A 22500-nucleotide genomic window follows, 5' to 3' on the forward strand; every position below is an offset into this window, starting at 1 on the left:
AGCTAATCAAAATCCAGTCTGAACCAACAGCTAATCAAAATCCAACCTGAACTAACAGTTAATCAAAATCTAGCTTCAACAAACAACTAATCAAAATCCAATTCTGAACCAACAGTTAATCAAAATCCAGCTTGAACAAACAACTAATCACAATCCAGCCTAAACCGAAGGATAATCAAAATCCAGTCAGAAGCAACAATTATCAAAATCCAACCTGAACCAACAGTTAATCAAAATCTAGCTCCAACAACTAATCAAAATCTAATCTGAACCAACAGCTAATCAAAATCCAGCCTAAACCAACAGCTAATCAAAATCCAGTCTGAACCAACAGCTAATCAAAATCCAACCTGAACCAACAGCTAATCAAAATCCAACCTGAACCAATAGCTAATCGAAACCAACAGTTAATCAAAATCCAGCTTCAACAAACAACAAATTAAAATCCAGCTGAACCAACAGCTAATTAAAATCCATTCTGAACCACCAGCTAATCAAAATCCAGTCTGAACCAACAGCTAATCAAAGACTAGCTTCAACAAATAACTAAACAAAATACAGCTTGAATCAACAGCTAATCAAAATCCAGCTTCAACAAACAACTAATCAAAATCTAGCCTGAACCAACAGCAAATCCAAATCCAGCCTAAACCAACAGCTAATGAAAATCCAGCCTGAACCAACAGCTAATCCAAATCCAGCCTGAACCAACAGCTAATTAAAATCTAGTCTGAACCAATAGCTAATCGAACTTCAGCCTGAATCAACAGCTAATCAATATCCAGCCTGAACCACCAGCTAATCAACACCAGTCTGAAGCGAGAGTAAAATATAAAGAAATCTGATAAAAATCTTTTGGAAACTTGCCATCTGTTGCCCAGTTATTTGATTAAAAGCGATTGGATCTAAGCTAACTTTTCTTTAGCGCTGTTTCTCTGTCTGGCGACATCTGCCACGAATTCCCTGATTGATAACACTTACTTTATAGGTCTCGATTTGAGCACAATATTTCTCTCGACTGTAGGAGACTTTCCAGGAAGATATCACTTTTCCTGGAAGACACTTAGTAGTTCTGGAAGGTTTGGAAGAAAGCTGCTTTCCCGGTTTAACTAACAAACGATAGCATTGGAACTCGGATAATATGTGAACAGGTAATATGTACAAAATTCTACGAATAATTACTTGAAAAACAATTTTCCGCATAATTTTACCAACATTAATTTGAAAATCCGCTCAACCTCTATAGTTTCATGTAATGTCTGCAACCTCTCAGAAAACCTCAAATCAATCAATCAATCAATCTCTCCATTATTAAAATAAATCAAATCATGATAATTATATAAATCCATTTAAATTTTACTAACATTGAGCACAATGTTCGTAAAATATAAACGGATCTATATTAAAATCATTGTCCTGAATCCTAAGCTTTAGAACGGTTTTATGATATTTTCATTTCTATAACTATTGTTACTAGCTAAGCTGATACAACCCTAGAAAAAGCAAGATGTTATAAGACCAAGGGCTCCAACAGGGACAATAGCCCAGCGAGGAAAGCAAATAAGGAAATAAATAAACTATATGAAGTAATGAACAATTAAGATAAAATATTTTAAGAACAATATCAACATTAAAATACATCTTTCATATAAACCATCAAAAGAAAGAGAGAGAGAGAGAGGAGAGAGAGAGAGGAGAGAGAGAGAGAGAGAGAAGCCATTCTTAATACACCCTTAAGAAGATTTTATCCGTAGAAAATAGAAATAAAAAAAGTTGAGTCACGTCACGGTCTGAGTAAAACAGCCAAACAATGGGAGTGATCCCGTAAAAAAAAAGAAAAAAAAAAGTTCAAAGCCGGATAATGAAGATGAACAGCATTTTAGAACAAAAGACTATCGGTATTATCTTATCAAACAACCAGTTACAAAATCGTGAAGCCTATCATTACTCGAAATTCAACGGAATTCATTAGAATAACCAAAGAGTAACTGTTTAATGTTGAAAGCTGAAGAAATAGTTTGTAAAACCACGAGGATCATCATGATTTAAGAAATCTTTACTAATATAACATCGACCAGTTAAAAAATGTATTTTCATCTTTTTTGCTATAACAAACTCAATTTATTTTTAGAGATCGGTGTATTTAAAGATTTATTGCTAGTTTCTCTATGTTTAAACGGGGCGAGTGCATCCGTACATGGACACAAACCAACCTAGTATGTGTGGCCAAGACTAGTACAGCTTTGTTGATGATGGCTATACACAAACCCTTTCACCACGTTAAGGTATCCAAACTGAGTGTGTGTGTATGTATGTATATATATATATATATATATACATACATATATATATATATATATATATACATATATACATGATATATATATATATATATATATAATACCCTTTCTCAGTGGGAATACCTTAACGTGGTGAAACAGTTTGAGCATCGCCACCATCAGCAAAGCTGTAAAAGTCAGCGCTACACATACTAAGTTGGTTTGCTGTGAGCGATCAGACAAAAATCTCCCACCATCACCAATTCGCACAGGCCAAAGTGGGTGATGAAAACTTGCCAATCCCCAGACACGAATAAGGACATGTCTGAGGCCTTTGTCCTACAGTGGACTAGAAACGGCTGCATTTATTGTTCTTATTGTGTATGTGTGTGTATATGTGTGTATGTATGTGTTTGTTTATATATATATATATATATATATATTTAATGCATATATATACACATGCGTTTATATATATATATATATATATATAATAATGCTAAAGGTTTGTATAATATTTTATTTTCTTATTCCTAGATACAGGACAACATGAGGTATTTTAACATTTGGAAATGTGCTGAATTAAGATTATATTTTTTGAGAATATCAGATTGAAACTATTTCTCAAATTCTATACACTTTTAATCCTCGACCTTACCATTTTTTTTTCTCAGGGTAACATTATTTGCCATTTTTCAATACAATAATTTTTTCAATGTTGGATGTTTGTAACCAGATTCGGAATTAGTTTGTAAGAACAAACTTGATATAATTACCTCCGCCAACGAAGTTAGAAGGAGGTTATGTTTTCGCCCCGTTTGTGTGTGGGTGTTTTGTTTGTGAACACCTTTCCGCCCACAATTTTAATCGGTAGAGTAATGAACTTGCATGGATTAATTGTTATGTAAAAAGCAGGAAATAAATAAATTTTGGAAGGTCAAGGTCAAAGGTCAAACAAAATGTCCAATTCACGTAATCAGTCATAAGTTTGGACATTGTTGTCACAGAGACTTCATACTTGGTTCATATTTGAGTGTATAAAAATCCACGCTAATTAATACATGTTAAGGTCAAAGGTCAAGATCAAGAAAAAGGTCGCTCTACTGAGTGCCCATCTAGTTCGTTTATAATTTCCAACTAGATTGTTTTCAGGGCATTTTTTTTTTTTGGAATATGAAATCCATATCAAAGATGTCTTCCTTGATATATAATGGTATGAAAGATGCTCCAATAATAGGTACAGTTTTATAGCCAGTGATTTTAGCTTTCTGGAAGCGTTCTAAACATTGTAAAGGCTGTCTGAGGAAAGAACTGCTTGCGATTTGAGCCTTCTGGAAACGATATAACAACAACTACTACTACTACTACTACTAATAATAATAATAATCATCATCATTTTAATGATAATACTTTCAATAATTCTAATAACTACATGGGACAGCATACACATGTACGCAGGCTATTCAGACAGAGATATGATATGATTTTATTTCCTCTGTTGGCTGTTGATATCAAACGTGAGTTCAGTTATTCCAAAATACTGATCATTTAGTTTGAATACGTGAACGAGTCTTAATTGATTAGTTTATATAACCTGGCGTTACAACATTTGTAACTGCTGATTACGTTGGGTTAGACCCTTAAGAGTCTTCCACTGCCATGCGTTAAGAGTTCTCTTGCTTGAGGGTGCACTCAGGCACACTATTCTATTTGTTTCCTTATTTTCCTTTACTCAATAGGCTATTTAACCTACTGAATCCATTTGGGCTTATAGCATCCTGCTTTTACAACTTGGGTTGTAGCTTAGCTAAGAATAATAATGATAATGATATTATTATTAACCAAGAGCTACAGCCCTATATTAAGATCAGTAACAACGTTAAATAAATCTGCCACATTATAATAATAATTATTACTACTATTATTATTATCATTATCATTATTATTACTTGCAAAGCTACAACCCTAGTAGGAAAAGCTGGATACTATAAGCCCAGGAGCTCCAACAGGGAAAATAGCCCAGTGAGGAAAGGAACCAAGAAAAAATAAAATATTTTAAGAAGAGTAACATTAAAACAAACATCTCCTATATAAACTACAAAAACTTGAACAAAGCAAGAGGAAGAGAAATAAGATAGAATAATACGCCCGAGTAAACCCTCAAGCAAGAGAACTCTAAGCCTGTTCAACATAAAATCATTCTCTGCAAGTCTGAACTTCTGAAGGCCCATTGATTTGAAGGTTTCTATCGAAACATTCACCGTGAAAACGCATTTCTCCTCAAAAATTTTAATCGAAATGACAGCATAAAACGACTGTAATGAACTTGCAATTTAATTGTGAAATGACAATTTCTTCAAGCGGAAAAAATGAGAGAGAGAGAGAGAGAAGAGAGAGAGAGAGAGAGAGGAGAGAGAATGGATCTTTGAAGACAGAGAAAGAATATTTATTTATTTAGGGAGAGAGAGAGAGAGAGGAAGAGAGAGAGAGAGAGAGAGAATATAATCAAGAATAATCTTTGAAGACAGAGAGAGAAAGATATATCTAGAACGATTTTTGGAGGAGAGAGAGAGAAGAGAGAGAGAGGAGAGGAGAGAGAGAGATTTACAGATTATCATTTACTTTCTCCTCGGCAAAATAATTCAATTACCTCCACAGATGAAAGTTCGTGATCGCGATAATTAATGTAATCGCATCTTATTGTTTCATGAATTACATTGAAATGTTACAGCAGTGAAGGTCCAATGTAATACGGTTTTATATTCACCAGAGAAATCTGTTTATTCAAAGCTTTGCTTTTTTCATTTGGTGGTATGCATATATTCTCTCTGTCCTGTCTGTCTGTCTGTGGATTTATCTCAGTTGCTAATTACTTATTTTATTCTTTAGCGTTTTCTCTTTTTCCCTCAAGGGCCTTCTATTGTCTGGAAACAATGCTTGATAATTTAAAGGTTCTTTTGCTTTGTAATAATAATAATAATAATAATAAATAATAATAATAATAATAACAACAACAATAATGGGAGATGCCTTTTTGAACGAGTGAAGGTATAGGAAACAATAAAAAAAATACTATGTAATAGATTGATTTCTAGAGAGAGAGAGAGAGAGAGGAGAGAGAGAGAGAGAGAGAGAGAGAGAATAAACTATATGGACTTATCTTAGAAATGAGAGTGTATATTGCATATCTAAATTTATCTTTGAAATGAGAGAGAGAGAGAGAGAGAGAGAGAGAGAGAGAGAGAGAGAGAGAGAATATATTATCTGGACTTATCTTAGAAATGAGAGTATATACTACATATCTAAATTGATCTTTGAAATGAGAGAGGAGAGAGAGAGAGAGAGAGAGGAGAGATGAGAGAGAGAGAAAAGAGATCTACAATGATACAATGATCTCTGAAAAGGGAAAGAACCTTCACCCAATCTATCTATCCATCTATCTATCACTTCCGGTATGCAACCAAGAATGAACGTCACTTAGCGGTCTACCTCTTGTTTTAAGAGCGCATTACATATACCGCCGGCCTATATCAGACTTTCTCTGCAAGTTAAACTCGCAATCTTGAAAAAAAAATAAAAACATCAGTATCCTACCTCCCTTCTCCGGCTTGGCTGTTGAACTTTCTTCTTGCTTCTGTTTTCCTTCATTTATATGAAAGAACTACTGTAATGTTACTGCTCTTAAAATAATTTGTTTTCATTGTTCCTTACTTTTCTTGTGGTTTATTTGTTTCTTCATTTCCTTTCCTCACTGGGCTATTTTTTCCCTGTTGGAGCCCTTGGGCTTACAACATCCTGCCTTTCCGACTAAGGTTGTAGCTTAGCTAATAATAATAATAATAATAATAATAATAATAATATGAACTCTCTCTCTTGCCTCTGTTTTCCTTCATATATAGGCTATGAAAGAACTATTGTAATGTTACTGTTCTTAAAATATTTTGTTTTCATTGTTCTTTACTTCTCTTGTGGTTTACTTGTTTCCTTATTTTCTTTCCTCATTGAGCTATATTTTCCCTGTTGGAGCCCTTGGGCTTACAGCATCCTGCCTTTCCATTTAGGGTTGTAGCTGAGCTATTAATAATAATAATGATAATAATAATAATACCGTAACAACAGCAGCAACAACAACAACAACAATAATAACAATAGCAATAATACCGTAACAAATAATAATAATAATAATAATACCGTAATAAAAACAACAACAACAATGATGATAATAGTAATAATACCGTAACAAAATTAATAACAAAAATAATAACAATAATAATAATAATACCGTAACAACAATAACAACAACAACAACAAAAACCACAACAACAACAATAATAATAATAGTAATAATGATAATAATAGTAATAACAATAACAATAATAACAATAATAATAATAATAATAATAACAACAATAATAACAATAATAATAATAATAATACTGACAATTTTAAGAAACGGGCAAAAAAAAACAAAACTTAACTTTCAGAATTGACCAGCGAACTAAATGCTCTAGAAAATCTCCGTGAAATCTCCGACATGCATTTCTGACTTGGGAAATACTTGGGAAATACTTCATGACCATTTCTGCGAGATGTATTGATCGGAGCGATTGATTGATTGATTGATTCGCCTACATGATTGGCTTGCAAATAGAGCGAGGCAGTTATTCGAGGTGTGAAGTAAATGAATTCGATCGGCCTTTTAACAATGGGCGGTGTCTTATGATGGCGAATACAATGGTTTTTATTTCGACGGTTTTTTTTTTTTCATCAGTTTGTGAGATGTTGGGATTCTTAGTTTATATTAAATAGGCAAAGATATTATATATATACATATATATATATATATATATATATATATATATATACATATACATATATATATATATATATATACATATATAGTATATATAGTATATATACATATAAATATATATATATAATATTAATATATATTACATACGTCTGGGGCCTTTGTTCTTCATTTAGTAATGGCTGATGATATATATATATACACATATATATATATACATATATATATATATATATATGATATATGATATATGATATATATATACATATATATAATATATATATGTATATATATAAATATATACACATATATACGTCTCTCTGGGGCCTTTGTTCTTCATTGGACTAGTAACGGCTGGTGATGATGATACAATATACATACTATATATATATATATATATATACGTACATATATATGTATATATAAACATCGCAATTTAACTACTTTTGCATTACACACATACGCATATATATATATATATATATATATTGTTACGCACATCTACATTATTCAAACATGGAAGTCAGAACGTCACAAGGCTACTCGGCCGAACGTCTAACAAACAATAAGCCTAAATGCTTCAACTAGAAGGAACTTTTGCACGAGACTCCTGCCACCCCCCCCCCCCCCCGGTTTAGAACTTTCATCATGACTGGAAAGATTGAAAACAAACGATGTAATTCTGGGGAATTAATCAGATTTCTCTGTCAGCCATTAATAAATTTACTTTCCTAAAAAAAAAAAAGGAAAGAATCGGAGGTGTAAAAATTTTCAAAATTACTTTCAATTTAACGTTCGAAATGACAAAGGTGAATTTAACCTTCCAGAGCAGACCCTGAGGTTACACCCCTTTGTGTGTGTGTGTGTGTGTGTGTGTGTGTGTCTAAGTATGACGATGTAAATATATATTTTCTGTTTGTCAATATCATATATATATATATATATATATATATATATATATATATATATATATATATATATATATATATATATATATAATATATATATATATATATATATATATATATATATATATATATATAAATATATATTATATATATATATATATATATATATATATATATATATATACATAAACACAAAAACACAAACACATGTATTTTATATGTATATATGTATTTATGTATATATATATATATATATATATACACACAACAAATGTTTCTAGTCCACTGCAGTGCAAAGGCCTCACACATATCCTTATTCATTTGTGGGGTATGGCCAGTTTTCATCACCACACTGTCCATCTGCGGATTGGTGATGGTGGGAGACTTTCATCTGATCCCTCATTGCAAACCAACCTAGTATGGGTGTCCCTGACCCGTACAGCTTTGAAACCCCCTTTCACCAGGTTAATCAACAAATCATTTCGCCAACTTTTCACCAATTGTGCAATTCCCTTTATAAATTACCGACCTATTTTGCCAATCATATAAGAATTATCTTTGAGTGCAATTTCAAGTCAAAAGTCAAACCAATGAACAAGGGCATTATAACAGCTCCGACGTGTAAAGATGATAACGAAATGGCAAATGAGTTATTAACACTAATTTCTATATAATCGATATGGCGTCACATTTAGCAAAGATCAAGGATGCCTAGGATACGTAAAAACATGTTAAAAGCTCCCAAGGACCCAACATATGCATACCTAGTACTACACCCCCTTGATTTTCATGCGCCAACGGTTCGCTACACAATTCCTTTCTGTGCTCTTGGGAGAACTAGAAAGTAATCTCTCTCTCTCTCTCTCTCTCTCTCTCTCTCTCTCTCTCTCTCTCTCTCTCTCTCTCTCTCTAAATTACGATCTGTCTTTTTAAGAAAATTCAGTATTTCCTAATATAGAATTTTGGAACTTTTCCGAAGTCAATGTATGATCTCTCCCTATAAAAAAATTAAGCTATTTTCCGATTTTCATAAAGTATAAAACATCGGCAAACATTTTATTTCATTTAAATTGGTAATATAAAGATTCCTCTGAAAATTTCAAATAAACTACTTAGAAAAAATGTCGAACGTTATAGAAAAATCGATCTATATATATCAATCAAGTTTCGAAGAATCAAGATATGATTTAGGCACACGTGAACTATATTTCTTAATCAATAACTGAATTTAAACCGCAAACCGGATGGCAGTTTAGATACCGTGTTCTCTGCAGTTACCAACTAGTCTTTTCTTTGCAATGATCACCCATTTCTCATTAATATACTTAAACCGTTCTTTTTATTATGAAATTAACTGAAAATTCTATAACACGCACAAGACGAAAGATAGCCTTTCAAAGAAGAAATGGCAACGAAGAAAAGGAAATGGCAACGAACAAGAAGAAATGGCAACTCACACAAAACGAAAGGTAAACCTGTTGCATTAGTTGCTTTCTCGGCAGTATCGTAAACGAGAGCGGGCGTTGGTGGATCGTGACATTTATTCAAGGACATCGTCTAAACTTGGTCACGAGCACACAATTATGAAATACATTCAAAAGAGAACATCGAAAGTTAACGTTGATGTAAAAATTAAAACCAGTCTCACTGTTTTAGGTCGGATCATAGTGTGTGTGTGTGTGTGTGTGTATATATATATACATATATATATATATATATATATCCATATATTAATAATAATATATATCATATATAATATATAAATCCTATATCTATCTATCTATCTATTTATCTATCTATCTATCTATCTATATCTATATATATATATATATATATATATATATATATATACTGTATATATATTATATATATATATATATATATACCATAAAAGTGAATCATGGGATGAATTGCAAAAGATGATAAAAGATTTGAAGAGAAAGTAGAAATGTAGGACTGAAAAATGAAAATGAATAAAACTAATATAATGTTCAATGAAAATGCAGATACAACAAATAAGGGTTATGAACGACCCTCTAGATTGGTAATGAATATACATAATTATAACAGCCAGTAGGTGTTTCCCTAACACATGAGATCGATATTAAAAGATGGATAAGTTTGGGATGGAGAGCTTTTGGGAAACAAAATGAGATTATGAAAAGTAAATTGACGCTTTCTCTATAAAGAAAACTATTTAATCAGATGGTTATACCAGAATTAATTCATGCATCAGAAACTTAGAGCCTTACTAAAGCCTTAAAACATAAGCTAGTTGCAACTCAAAGAGCTATGAAAAGAATAATGATGGGATTAACACTAAGTGATAGATAAAGAGCAACATGGATACTAGAGCAAACTAAATTATCATTATCATTATTATTATTATTATTAAATACTAAGCTACAACCCTAGTTGGAAAAGCAGGATGTTATACGCCCAGGGGCCCCAACAGGGAAAAATAGCCCAGTGAGGAAAGGAAACAAGGAAAATAAAATATTCTAAGAACAGTAAAAAATTTGAAATAAATATTTCCTATATAAACTATAAAAACTTTAACAAAAAAGGAGGAAGAGAAACTAGATAGAACAGTGTACCCTCAAGCAAGAGAACTCTAACCCAAGATAGTGGAAGACCATGGTTCAGAGGCTATGGCACTACCCAAAACTAGAGAACAATGGTTTGATTTTGCAGTGTCCTTCTCCTAGAAGAGCTGCTTACCATAGCTAAAGGATATTCTAGATGATATTCTAACATGTAAGAAAAAGAAATGGACTAGGGCAGGACATATAATGAGAATGGCAGATAATACAGTAGACGGACATTAAGAATAACAAACTGAGACCCTAGGGACTGCAAACGAAGCAAGAGAAGGGAGGGAAGACGGTGGATTGACGAGCTAAGAAAATTTGCGGGTATAGACTGGCACAGAGAGACCATAAACAGACAGGATTGGAAAGACATGTCTGAGAACTTTGTCCTGCAGTGAACTAGCTACGGCTGATGGTGATGATCCTAAAAGTAAACACGGTGTATGAAAGAGGGTACCAGGTACCCACTTGCAGGTACCTATAAAATACGTGTGGGCAGCTGAACAGGTATGAACTGTAAGATGCTCTAGTTTCCCTCTCCGGTTTAGACCGAGTGATTCATTTAAAGTTTTTTGGCGCCTTGTGGGGGAAATACCCAAAACGTCCATCGAAAAGGATGAGAGAGAGAGAGAGAGAGAGAGAGAGAGAGAGAGAGAGAGAGAGAGAGAGAGAGAGAGAGAGAGAGAGAGAGAGAGAGGGGGGTGTTTTCCGTAGATTATAAAAAAATACCTTTATTGCAAAAAAAAGTCGTTTTCAGTTTATTATTATCTTTAACAACAACAGTAATAAAGGGGAAGTTACCATACTTTTCCCAAGAGCTAGACTCCCCTTAATGAAAATACTAATTAATATAAGTGAATTTAGCAATGAAATAAACACATTCTCCTAATACTTTAGTCAAAATTTATACAACTTAAAAACTCCACTTTTTTGGATTTGTCTACACGACCTATACACGTCAAGATATGCTTATGACATAGAACACAAGAATATCCCCTACTGTTTGTGCCAATGTTTATGTGTATGACACAAAGCAGGTAATGACTCTGATGTCAATACATGACATGACTTCATGAACTACTACACAATGGAACAACATAAGTTCCAAATCTCGAAATGACTTACCTTCAGGATGCGCTGGTCTGACGTGAAAGTGGCAATACCAGCGCGAACTCGGTTCTTCACTCCCCTGACGGTGCCCTTGTAGCTCTTGATCGTCGACTCCTGCTGGGGCGAAAAGATATCCCTCAGACCCGCGAAACTCTGGCCGGCGTTGTCGTCTCTACATTCAAATAGCGACCCAGCATCTTCCATGCGAACGGGAGCCATTTGTGAAGCGTGTTGGTGTGGTCGCCAATTGTCGAAAAACACTGGCGACGAGCGAATGGCGATGTCGACGTCCTCCTCAAACAGCGACAGAGACGATGGGAAGTTGGAAGAGGAAGAGCGCGAAAGGGTGGGACTCGCAGGACAGGACCGACGGTGAGGATGACGGCTGGTTGACCACTGGTGAGTTTGGGACTGGCTGCTAGCTGCCCTGCTGATCACGGCATCTCCTGGACGACCTTGCTGGGCCCTTCTCTGTTGCAGTTCCGTCCATTTCTCTCGGATCTCGTTCAGCAGGGCTTCGGGCAGGTTTCCCTTGCCTCCAGAGGCCGGAAATGAAAATTTGCCATTGCCGGAAGAAAAGCGCGAGGCCGATGACCTTAGAGCGCCCCTTGACGAGAAACTACTGCCATTGGATTTCTTCGGGTGGATGCAATCGGGCAAGGAGTCGTTTGAGAGATTACTCTCGCTGTCGGAGTCGGAAGAATTACGATGGCGCAGAGGTTGGCATCTAACAGCATTTTTGGATATAGGAGGGGGCGTGTCATGCTCTGAACTAACGCCGGAATCGCCAACCTCCGAAGGGGACGAATGCCTGCTGTGCTGACGAAGGGGTTCGGGGGAGGAACTGTGCTGCCACATGTTATCTACCTCATCGCTGTCAGGGGCTGTCAACATCGATGACCTAGACCGATGTCTAATCGAACTCTGTCGGTTAGAAGAAACTGTCTCTTCTTCCAAGAGATTCCGACGGTGTGACTGCTCTCTGGAGGAAACCTCCTCCCCATAGGTACCCATGGATGCCTCGTGAACCCTCAAGTGGCTTCTTTGTTGGTGAGGTTTACCCTTCGATTCGTGATAAGTGGCTGGAATAGAGACGGGCCTGGATGTCAGTCCAACCGTAGGTCCACCTGCTTGGTACTGTTGCACTCTGCGGGACGGCATGATCGAACTATGCCCCACTTTGCTGTAAACAAAAGGCTTGAGTTCTTCCACTCATTAACTTGACCTGAAGAGTGATCACTGAAAATACGACTGTATATTTTTACTAAGATAATTTTTTTTCTGTATCAGACGACTAAAAAAATTTAATGCAACGACTTTGAAATAAACTTTCCCAATTTATTCTGTATATGAAAATTCCCTGCAACGACTTTGAAATAAACTGTCAATTTATTTTTTGTATGAAAATTCCCTGCAACGACTTCGAAATAAACTTTGCCAATTTATTCTATACCTGAAATTCTCCACACACGTTTTGACTTTCACACAATTCCGTTTATCTGTTTAATTTCCCCAACACGGCAATTGGATTCTCATTAACTAAGTAATTGTTTCAAGAAGCACTGGAAATAATCCAACGAGTTATGTGATCGTACACTCGAATCAATTATCTAAAGACACATACGATAACATTGTTAACATAGTTGGAACTGGATTACATTTTCCATTTTATCGGACGCCCTTCGTTACCGACAAGTTCTCGGAGACTCCCTTAACAATCGACTAACAGTAACTTGGCCGAAGAAGCACTTTCGAAGTTTCCACCCCACAGCAATAAGCCGACGTCATTACCGTCCGTGGTCGCTAAAACCTTAACTTATAATCTAATTTTTTTGTTTTACGAGTCGATTAAAGTCTAATGCTTACAATTCCAGTCATTTCACAGCGATGGTGTTCAAGACCTCGTGCTTTAAGACATGCAAAAGCAAGGAATCATATTCAATCGACGGTCATCGTGCGTCTGGCAAGGGCGCTTAGCGCAACAGGTGTTCACAGCTCAAGCAAGGCAGAGGTGAATTAGCGGTACTAAACTCTTGCGGGCTTAACGACGTTCCACTCATGTTGAATTCTCTTGTAATCGCCTTTCAAATCTCTAAATCTTTACGATTCATTAAGCGGAAAGGTCAGCAGTTGGACGTGACATATTTAAGCTTATAGAGAACATTATCTTAGCTACTTTTATATCGGTTTTAATTAAAGAATATCGGTCTATACCGGGATTATGTGGACGTAGCTAATGAGAACTTGCTGCATTGCATTTGCAATGTTATAAGATATAGCACTGATCCTTCGCACCTTCCGAGGTATCTACCTGTTCATTACTGATCAATCAAATGAGTATCTACCAATTATCATGTAGAAAAAAATAGTCCGTTATCAGTTCGCAACCACATCTCCCAATGGCTATGAGTCATCCCCCATTATAGTTCTTCCGTTATGTATGCATCTGTCATATTCTGTATTCCTCGAATGCGTCCTTAGTCTATAGTTCCTCATTTGACTCGTGTGATTTGTGACTACAAATCACGCGGGTTTACATCATTGATTTCTTAAGACAACGAAGTCCCACTTTAACAGTTAGCCTTAGACCTATTAAAGCTGTGCAAATCACAGATACCAAAGTGGGATTGAGTCTCTCTCTCTCTCTCTCTCTCTCTCTCTCTCTCTCTCTCTCTCTCTCTCTCTCTCTGTGTGTGTGTGTGTGTGTGCCTAGATGAATTCAACCATGCATTATATTTCCTCCCAATTGCAAAGAGCTCCATCAATTTAGAACAATTTTCTTTTTGCAATCACTGACAAGCCATCAGATACATTCATTTCCACTATTCATTCACATCAATTAATCACACATTAAATAAAATTAGATGAAAGTCTCTCTCTCTCTCTCTCTCTCTCTCTCTCTCTCTCTCTCTCTCTCTCTCAATATAGAAAATGGGAAGTAAATTTCGACTCATTCTTCTTCTTATTATTATTATTATTATTATTATTATTATTATTATTATTATCATTATTATTATTATCATTCCAGAAAGTTGGCTTTCAACTTCATTAAGACATTTCTTAACTTCAGCTTCTAAGTTATTTATAGATTAAGACTTGAGAATAAAACTTATCTTTAAACAAACGAGTCCCTACTTAAGTAGGCTATAGTTATAAATCATTCCTCCTTTGGGCAGGTCTCTCTCTCTCTCTCTCTCTCTCTCTCTCTCTCTCTCTCTCTCTCTCTCTCTCTCTCTCTCTCGTAACCCTTTGTATAACAGAGATTTATATCAACTCCTGATTAGAAGATAGACCCATTGTCTTCTTTCTGCTGTGGCTAACGAATTTTAATGAGCAACGTTATTATGTAGTTTATGATTTGACGTGTTTATTATTATTATTATTATTATTATTATTATTATTATTATTATTATTATTATTACTTGCTAAGCTACAACCATAGTTGGAAAAGCAGGATGCTATAAGCCTAAGGGGTCGGTTGCATGCTGTGCCCTCTCCAATGCCTCCCATCAAAGGCATCCTCTTCCACCAAACCTCTTCTCTCCATATCATCCTTCACCTTATCTCTGTCTCCATCTCGGTCTCTCCCCATTGTGAAGAATTTTCTTCACTCTTCTTCTTTTAATCGTATTTTTAGCTCTCTTCCACTAATACTATAGCTACCCCTTAAACATTCTCTCCTACATCTAGTTTTCTTTAACGAAATATAGGGAGGACTAACCTAAACTTGTTGACAGTGGCGCACGCCATGCTCGTGATGTCACAGCGTAGATACGCACAACAGATGGCCTTAGTGTAACCACGGCGTATGTTGGTTCTTTCCTTAAACTACATGGGTCGAGATTAAATTCCTAAATTGCAATTTTTATATAAATTTCAATACTGCTGAATTATTGCATCTTATATTTCTCAATACCAATTAAGGTTTGTTAATTTTAAGATGTATGCCCATCGTACCAGTCCATTGCTAATTAATCATTTAAAATATTATTTTTAGTAAGCCAGAATAGGTAGGATTATTGTATATATAACCTCCCTCAGAGCAGCAAGATTTATCTGAGTATTTAGTACAAAATCCTGCCTCCTCTGCACTCCTTTCAACAATATATTGCCCTGTCCTTAAGTCCCGATATGGCAACCCCAATGGATTACCATGCGCATCAAGCTCTTCACCTGTTTGGCAAGGTGAAGCCAGGTGATCTCCTCGACCTCTGTGTCGGGGCATTCTACGAGGAGCTGCCCTAGCTTGCTGACCTGCCTGGTCATTGAGTCCGTGCTTCTGGCTCACCCCTCGCACCCTCTCTCCCAAAACGTGTCTCACCAACGAGTCCTGTTGCTGCCGGTCGGAGAGATTGAGAAGAGGTCCCTGGTGTACCTAGTTGCAGCCACAGTGAGAATTCTTGGGGTGAGCCAGGCAAGAGTACAGCGTGCCAATTAGTGCAACAACCAGGTCAACAGCTATCTCGGGCATAGGACTAAACTTCAAAGGAGTGCAGGTACTACATCAATGGCCATTTAGTTTTCCCCCATTTTTTATTAGCTTAGACTAATTTTAACTTGATAGGGAACCTGGCTAATTACACTATTCGGACTGTGTGCGGTGGGATTGTGTGTATATATTTTTTCGATACAATTTTTTGCCTTTTGAGACTAACATAGTCTCTGGGTCACGTGGGCCACGTGCCAGACCCTATTTTGATTGTTGCAGACCACGTGTCTAACTCATCATTTTCATTATTTGAATTGCATCTCTTTTTATTCCATTTTTGTGTTAATAAGATGTCCGTTTCTTTCATGTAAATTTGTGAAATAAATCAATATTAGGTTAATTAAACCTCTTTAGTATTTTTGCTCCCTCATTTATTTTAATGTGTGAAATGAATAGTTAATCACGGGACAAAGTACCCAGTATTTAAAGAGAAAACCTAAGTAAGTCTATAGGTGGTAACAGCGAGGAACTTTGCATTAATATATTTGCTTCGAAGGTAAAGATCCTTATCTTTAAACTTTTAAACTACTTTACATCACTGCTCCCATTTTGGATTTTGTCTACCTTACATTAACGTAAAATAACTGTCCAGCATCTCATTGGGGTCACTGGGACGGAGCCGGAACAGAGCCTGAGAATGAGAGGACTATAGACCTGACAAAGCTAGAGTAGGCCATAAATTATTCTTAATCCTACGTGTGGAGTGCTTAGGCCTCTGGACAGTAAAATTTCCCCCTTTGTATTTAAAGAGTGTGGTTAGTGAATTGTGACAGTAAAGTATTAGCAGGGTGTTTGTGCCCCGAGAGTAAGTGCTCCTATCCTCCCCTGTTGAACTTTGTGTAACTGTTATAAGGAGACTTTCCCGGACTAAGTTCCCACTCAGAACGCAACCATTAAAAAATTCTCCACACGAGTGGTCCTTCGAACCGGATCTTTTACCTTTGACTTGTGAAGCATTAACGTAATTAATCAGCTTGATTAAGCATATAGTAACTCGCTATATCACTTACCCACACGCACACAGCCAGTTTGTCGAATGTGTAATGCCCAGACTTTAATTGGGAAGAGAAATTTGTAATCATCATGATGTTTTTGTATCGACCACGTGTTTAAGGAAAGAGCTACGTAACCAGGTTAATTTGTTGCTTGAATGTTCTCTACAGAAAGACTAGATTTTGTCGTAGGAACTTCACTTTATCTCGGATCCGTTCACCCACGTGTTGTGGCGGAATCCACTTATACCAGAAAGTTCTAAGCTACTTGAACTAAGGTTTTTGTTGTTCAGACGCCCGTGATTACTGCTCAGCTAGAGCACCGGTGTACTCGTCCTGTCAACTAATTTTGCTAGCTAAGCATCTAATTTGTAACATTTTGTACCTTGGTCTACCTTCCTTTGTGTCGTTTACCTTCCCTAACCAACTTTAACCTTTCTAACTAATGTTCCCGTATACCTAGCACATGTCCTTGTCCTAAAGAGTGAATTGGCGTAACATAATTTTAAGTCTTCTTACGAATAACGTAGAAACTTAATTTCACCAAGTCCGTTTCATTCCACGTGTTTGTTCCGAGATGGCGGATCTTGTTTACAGCCCAAACTAAGGGTGCGTAATTGTTTGCTACCGTAAGTAAATTACTGCGTGTAGTTAATTTAATTTCCTTTAGCGAGGAGATTTTGTTTTGTCCTTTAGCGAGGATATTTTTGTTTTACCTCCGCGTGAGGGAAATTTTATATTTGTTTAGCCTCCACGAGAGTGCTCTTTAAAGTCGCTGCCTTGTGCGCCTATTTACATTTTGAATAGATCAGTGGCTGCCTTAGTGCGCCCGTAATTGTGAAATCATCACAACAGTGTCAGCCTCGACCTGTTATTTTAACTTTCAACTTAAATCTTTGCATTTATAAGCCCTAGCGCTTTCTCATATGTTTTGCTTCTCACAAGTAACTTAGTTCAATCATTTATCGCCACGTGCGTAAATAATTCATTTTAGCAAAGTCACTAAAGTCACGTGACCTGGGCATCGTCTGCTTTGTTGGACCCGGTCACTTTGAATTTTAAAGTAATTTCATGATTTATATGGGTTTTTGTCCATTTAACTTGTTCCCTCATCATGAGTAAATTTAAATATTCAATTGTCATGCTAGTAAATGTGTAAAGTTTCATTTTTACATTTCTTTTGAAAATTCAGTTACCCTTTGTTTGCTTTTACGAATCCGTTCATCAAAACGTGGTCATTCCAAGATGGCGGACTTCACTAGTAACGTAAACATCCCTCCAACGCCTAAGGCGGAAACGCTTAGCCCCGAGGAGATTAACGCTAGGCTTAAGGAACAGGAGTTGACGTTCACCTTTGTGTGTGAGGACGCAGACCTAGCACTTCATGCTCTGGCTTCTGTGGATTTTCCCAGCATGGGTCCAGAAGCCGTAAATCATTTTAAAAGTGAAATTAGTAAAGTAAGAGACGAACTTAACCATTACAAGAATTTTTGGAGACGTCATTACGACCATCCTATTGTTGAATTAAATTATCCCGTACTTGCTGCCTGGTCGAGTAAAGTTGAGATTGCTTTTAATAGCCTCATGGCTCATCCAAATTTACTTATAAAACCTAATCAGTCTTGTTCTTCTTCGAATGCAACACCTTCAGTGACACGTCCCCTGATTGTTACTTCTAATATATCGGCAGTCAAGTGCAATGTTCGTAATTTTGTCTCAGTTCCCCAACCAGTAAAATCGTCACATTTCAATACTATGTTGCCAACACGGCATACCATTAGTAATTTTGTGTCAGCCCCACCTGCTCTGTCCTCATCTCCGAACCTTAAGCCACCAGCGTTTAATCGCCCTCAACCCCCTTTGTCTTTGCCGCCGGTGACAGTCCGTCCCGGAGGAAATACCGTTCATTGTCTTGTCATGGACCCCCCTCGTGGTAGCTCAAATACCACACAACTTAACCGTGTGCGTGATGGCCAGCAGAGGTCTGTACCGGTTGCAAATGCAATAACTAAAACCGTAGTTACCGTACCATTCCATGGACCAGTGCCCACGTTGCCTGATTGTCCTATTCTTAAGCCCGTAACTTCCGCTCCAACCCGTGTCAAAGCTAAAACATCCCCGTTAGGATTTGAAACCCGCCCTCAGAAAGAGCCGCGTGATCGCAAGGTTAAGACTTTAGTTGTCAGAAATGAACCTTGTGCACTAACGGCGGATTTAGCGAAGGTCACACATGTAGACCTAGCACCAGAGCTTAGAGCTTGTTTACAAATAACTTTGCTTAAGGATAACGGTACCATGAACATCATTCATTGTTTTTATTCAGTTTTATATGGCGCAACTGTAAGCATTTATTATTATTATTGCCAAGTCGTACAGCAGCATTTTCCAGGTCAATCACTTGCTTTAACCTCAAAGCGTAAATTTAATTTTTGCCTTGACAACTTGTCATGTTGCCATAATCCCCCTGACATCCTTCAGCTCGTGCTGAATATGAGCTTTGTTTTTAATGTTCACCTTGCAAACATTTCCCTTGAAGATGACATCCAAGACCTTAGCTGTCAGAAATACGATGTCCCCATGGACCTAGTTCGTCTCACTTTGTCATTCAAACTAGAGTCAGATGATTTTTCAAATTTTAACGCTGAGAATAAGATAACTTTTCTCCTTTTGTCAGGCGACAAATACAAAGTTTTCAGTACGCCAGTAATTTTATTTGTAGAAATATTTTATGTAAAACGTTGGGTGTCAGACCGGGATTGGGATTCACCCCCATAATTTTGAATTAATCATTGGCTGGACTTGTTGCTGAACTCGACTGACATTGGCTTACGTTTTCTTTGCTCTATCCGTACCCATAGGGTGGGAAGAATTGAGTATTTTTAATCGTTTAATTATTATCGCATCGTACGTTTAAAGTTAAAACTGATCATATGCTTAACTTAACGCTTCCGTGAAACATTGCCTGCGTGGTTCAATTTTCCCCAAATTCACGTGAAAGCATAACTTTTGATTCAATTGATTTCAATTAACGTTAAAGGCGTTTTGTTAACTTTAAACGGACGATGATGTGAAGAACAACTTCACTCATCATTCAGCCAGTAGCCTTATCTCACTCATACTAACAAGTAGTTGAATCACATTTGCCGGAACTAACCCCTCTCCCTTTTTTCTCCCCTTTATCCCCAGGGTGTGAAGAATTTTCTTCACTCTTCTTCTTTTAATCGTATTTTTAGCTCTCTTCCACTAATACTATAGCTACCCCTTAAACATTCTCTCCTACATCTAGTTTTCTTTAACGAAATATAGGGAGGACTAACCTAAACTTGTTGACAGTGGCGCACGCCATGCTCGTGATGTCACAGCGTAGATACGCACAACAGATGGCCTTAGTGTAACCACGGCGTATGTTGGTTCTTTCCTTAAACTACATGGGTCGAGATTAAATTCCTAAATTGCAATTTTTATATAAATTTCAATACTGCTGAATTATTGCATCTTATATTTCTCAATACCAATTAAGGTTTGTTAATTTTAAGATGTATGCCCATCGTACCAGTCCATTGCTAATTAATCATTTAAAATATTATTTTTAGTAAGCCAGAATAGGTAGGATTATTGTATATATAACCTCCCTCAGAGCAGCAAGATTTATCTGAGTATTTAGTACAAAATCCTGCCTCCTCTGCACTCCTTTCAACAATATATTGCCCTGTCCTTAAGTCCCGATATGGCAACCCCAATGGATTACCATGCGCATCAAGCTCTTCACCTGTTTGGCAAGGTGAAGCCAGGTGATCTCCTCGACCTCTGTGTCGGGGCATTCTACGAGGAGCTGCCCTAGCTTGCTGACCTGCCTGGTCATTGAGTCCGTGCTTCTGGCTCACCCCTCGCACCCTCTCTCCCAAAACGTGTCTCACCAACGAGTCCTGTTGCTGCCGGTCGGAGAGATTGAGAAGAGGTCCCTGGTGTACCTAGTTGCAGCCACAGTGAGAATTCTTGGGGTGAGCCAGGCAAGAGTACAGCGTGCCAATTAGTGCAACAACCAGGTCAACAGCTATCTCGGGCATAGGACTAAACTTCAAAGGAGTGCAGGTACTACATCAATGGCCATTTAGTTTTCCCCCATTTTTTATTAGCTTAGACTAATTTTAACTTGATAGGGAACCTGGCTAATTACACTATTCGGACTGTGTGCGGTGGGATTGTGTGTATATATTTTTTCGATACAATTTTTTGCCTTTTGAGACTAACATAGTCTCTGGGTCACGTGGGCCACGTGCCAGACCCTATTTTGATTGTTGCAGACCACGTGTCTAACTCATCATTTTCATTATTTGAATTGCATCTCTTTTTATTCCATTTTTGTGTTAATAAGATGTCCGTTTCTTTCATGTAAATTTGTGAAATAAATCAATATTAGGTTAATTAAACCTCTTTAGTATTTTTGCTCCCTCATTTATTTTAATGTGTGAAATGAATAGTTAATCACGGGACAAAGTACCCAGTATTTAAAGAGAAAACCTAAGTAAGTCTATAGGTGGTAACAGCGAGGAACTTTGCATTAATATATTTGCTTCGAAGGTAAAGATCCTTATCTTTAAACTTTTAAACTACTTTACATCACTGCTCCCATTTTGGATTTTGTCTACCTTACATTAACGTAAAATAACTGTCCAGCATCTCATTGGGGTCACTGGGACGGAGCCGGAACAGAGCCTGAGAATGAGAGGACTATAGACCTGACAAAGCTAGAGTAGGCCATAAATTATTCTTAATCCTACGTGTGGAGTGCTTAGGCCTCTGGACAGTAAAATTTCCCCCTTTGTATTTAAAGAGTGTGGTTAGTGAATTGTGACAGTAAAGTATTAGCAGGGTGTTTGTGCCCCGAGAGTAAGTGCTCCTATCCTCCCCTGTTGAACTTTGTGTAACTGTTATAAGGAGACTTTCCCGGACTAAGTTCCCACTCAGAACGCAACCATTAAAAAATTCTCCACACCCATTAACAGTTTGCCCGGTGTTTAAAAACTCCGCAGCAACAGATGGACTTCTGCCAGTGAATAGTTTTGGGTGTGTTTCTAACTCTAGATTATTCGCCTTTTTTTACTTTCAAGAAGAAAAACAAGAAGTGATAAGGTGACAGTCTTTATCCCACTTCAGTTTATACTTTCTTTTATTTTCCGTCTTTTTTATTGTATGTGAATTATGATATTCTAGGTACCATTAGATTTATATCATTTAAGAAGGGAATTCAACAAAATAACTTTTGCGTATCATTTTTTATGAGGATGTTCTTAGTCACATTAGATATATATCATTCAATA

General features: G+C 36.7%; 1 protein-coding gene across 1 annotated transcript in view; it reads right to left on the reverse strand.

The window, feature by feature from the left end:
- The window catches only part of LOC137632815 (uncharacterized), a 71050-nt gene extending 57056 nt beyond the window's left edge, over window positions 1-13994 (reverse strand). The window contains exon 1 of the mRNA XM_068364917.1: window positions 11714-13994. Within this exon, the coding sequence (XP_068221018.1) occupies window positions 11714-12859 (1146 nt within the window). The 5' untranslated portion in view covers window positions 12860-13994. The remainder of the gene's footprint in view (window positions 1-11713) is intronic.
- Window positions 13995-22500: the final 8506 nt, after the last annotated feature.

Source organism: Palaemon carinicauda, chromosome 42 (genome assembly GCF_036898095.1).
Source record: "Palaemon carinicauda isolate YSFRI2023 chromosome 42, ASM3689809v2, whole genome shotgun sequence".
Taxonomy (NCBI): Eukaryota; Metazoa; Arthropoda; class Malacostraca; order Decapoda; family Palaemonidae; genus Palaemon; species Palaemon carinicauda.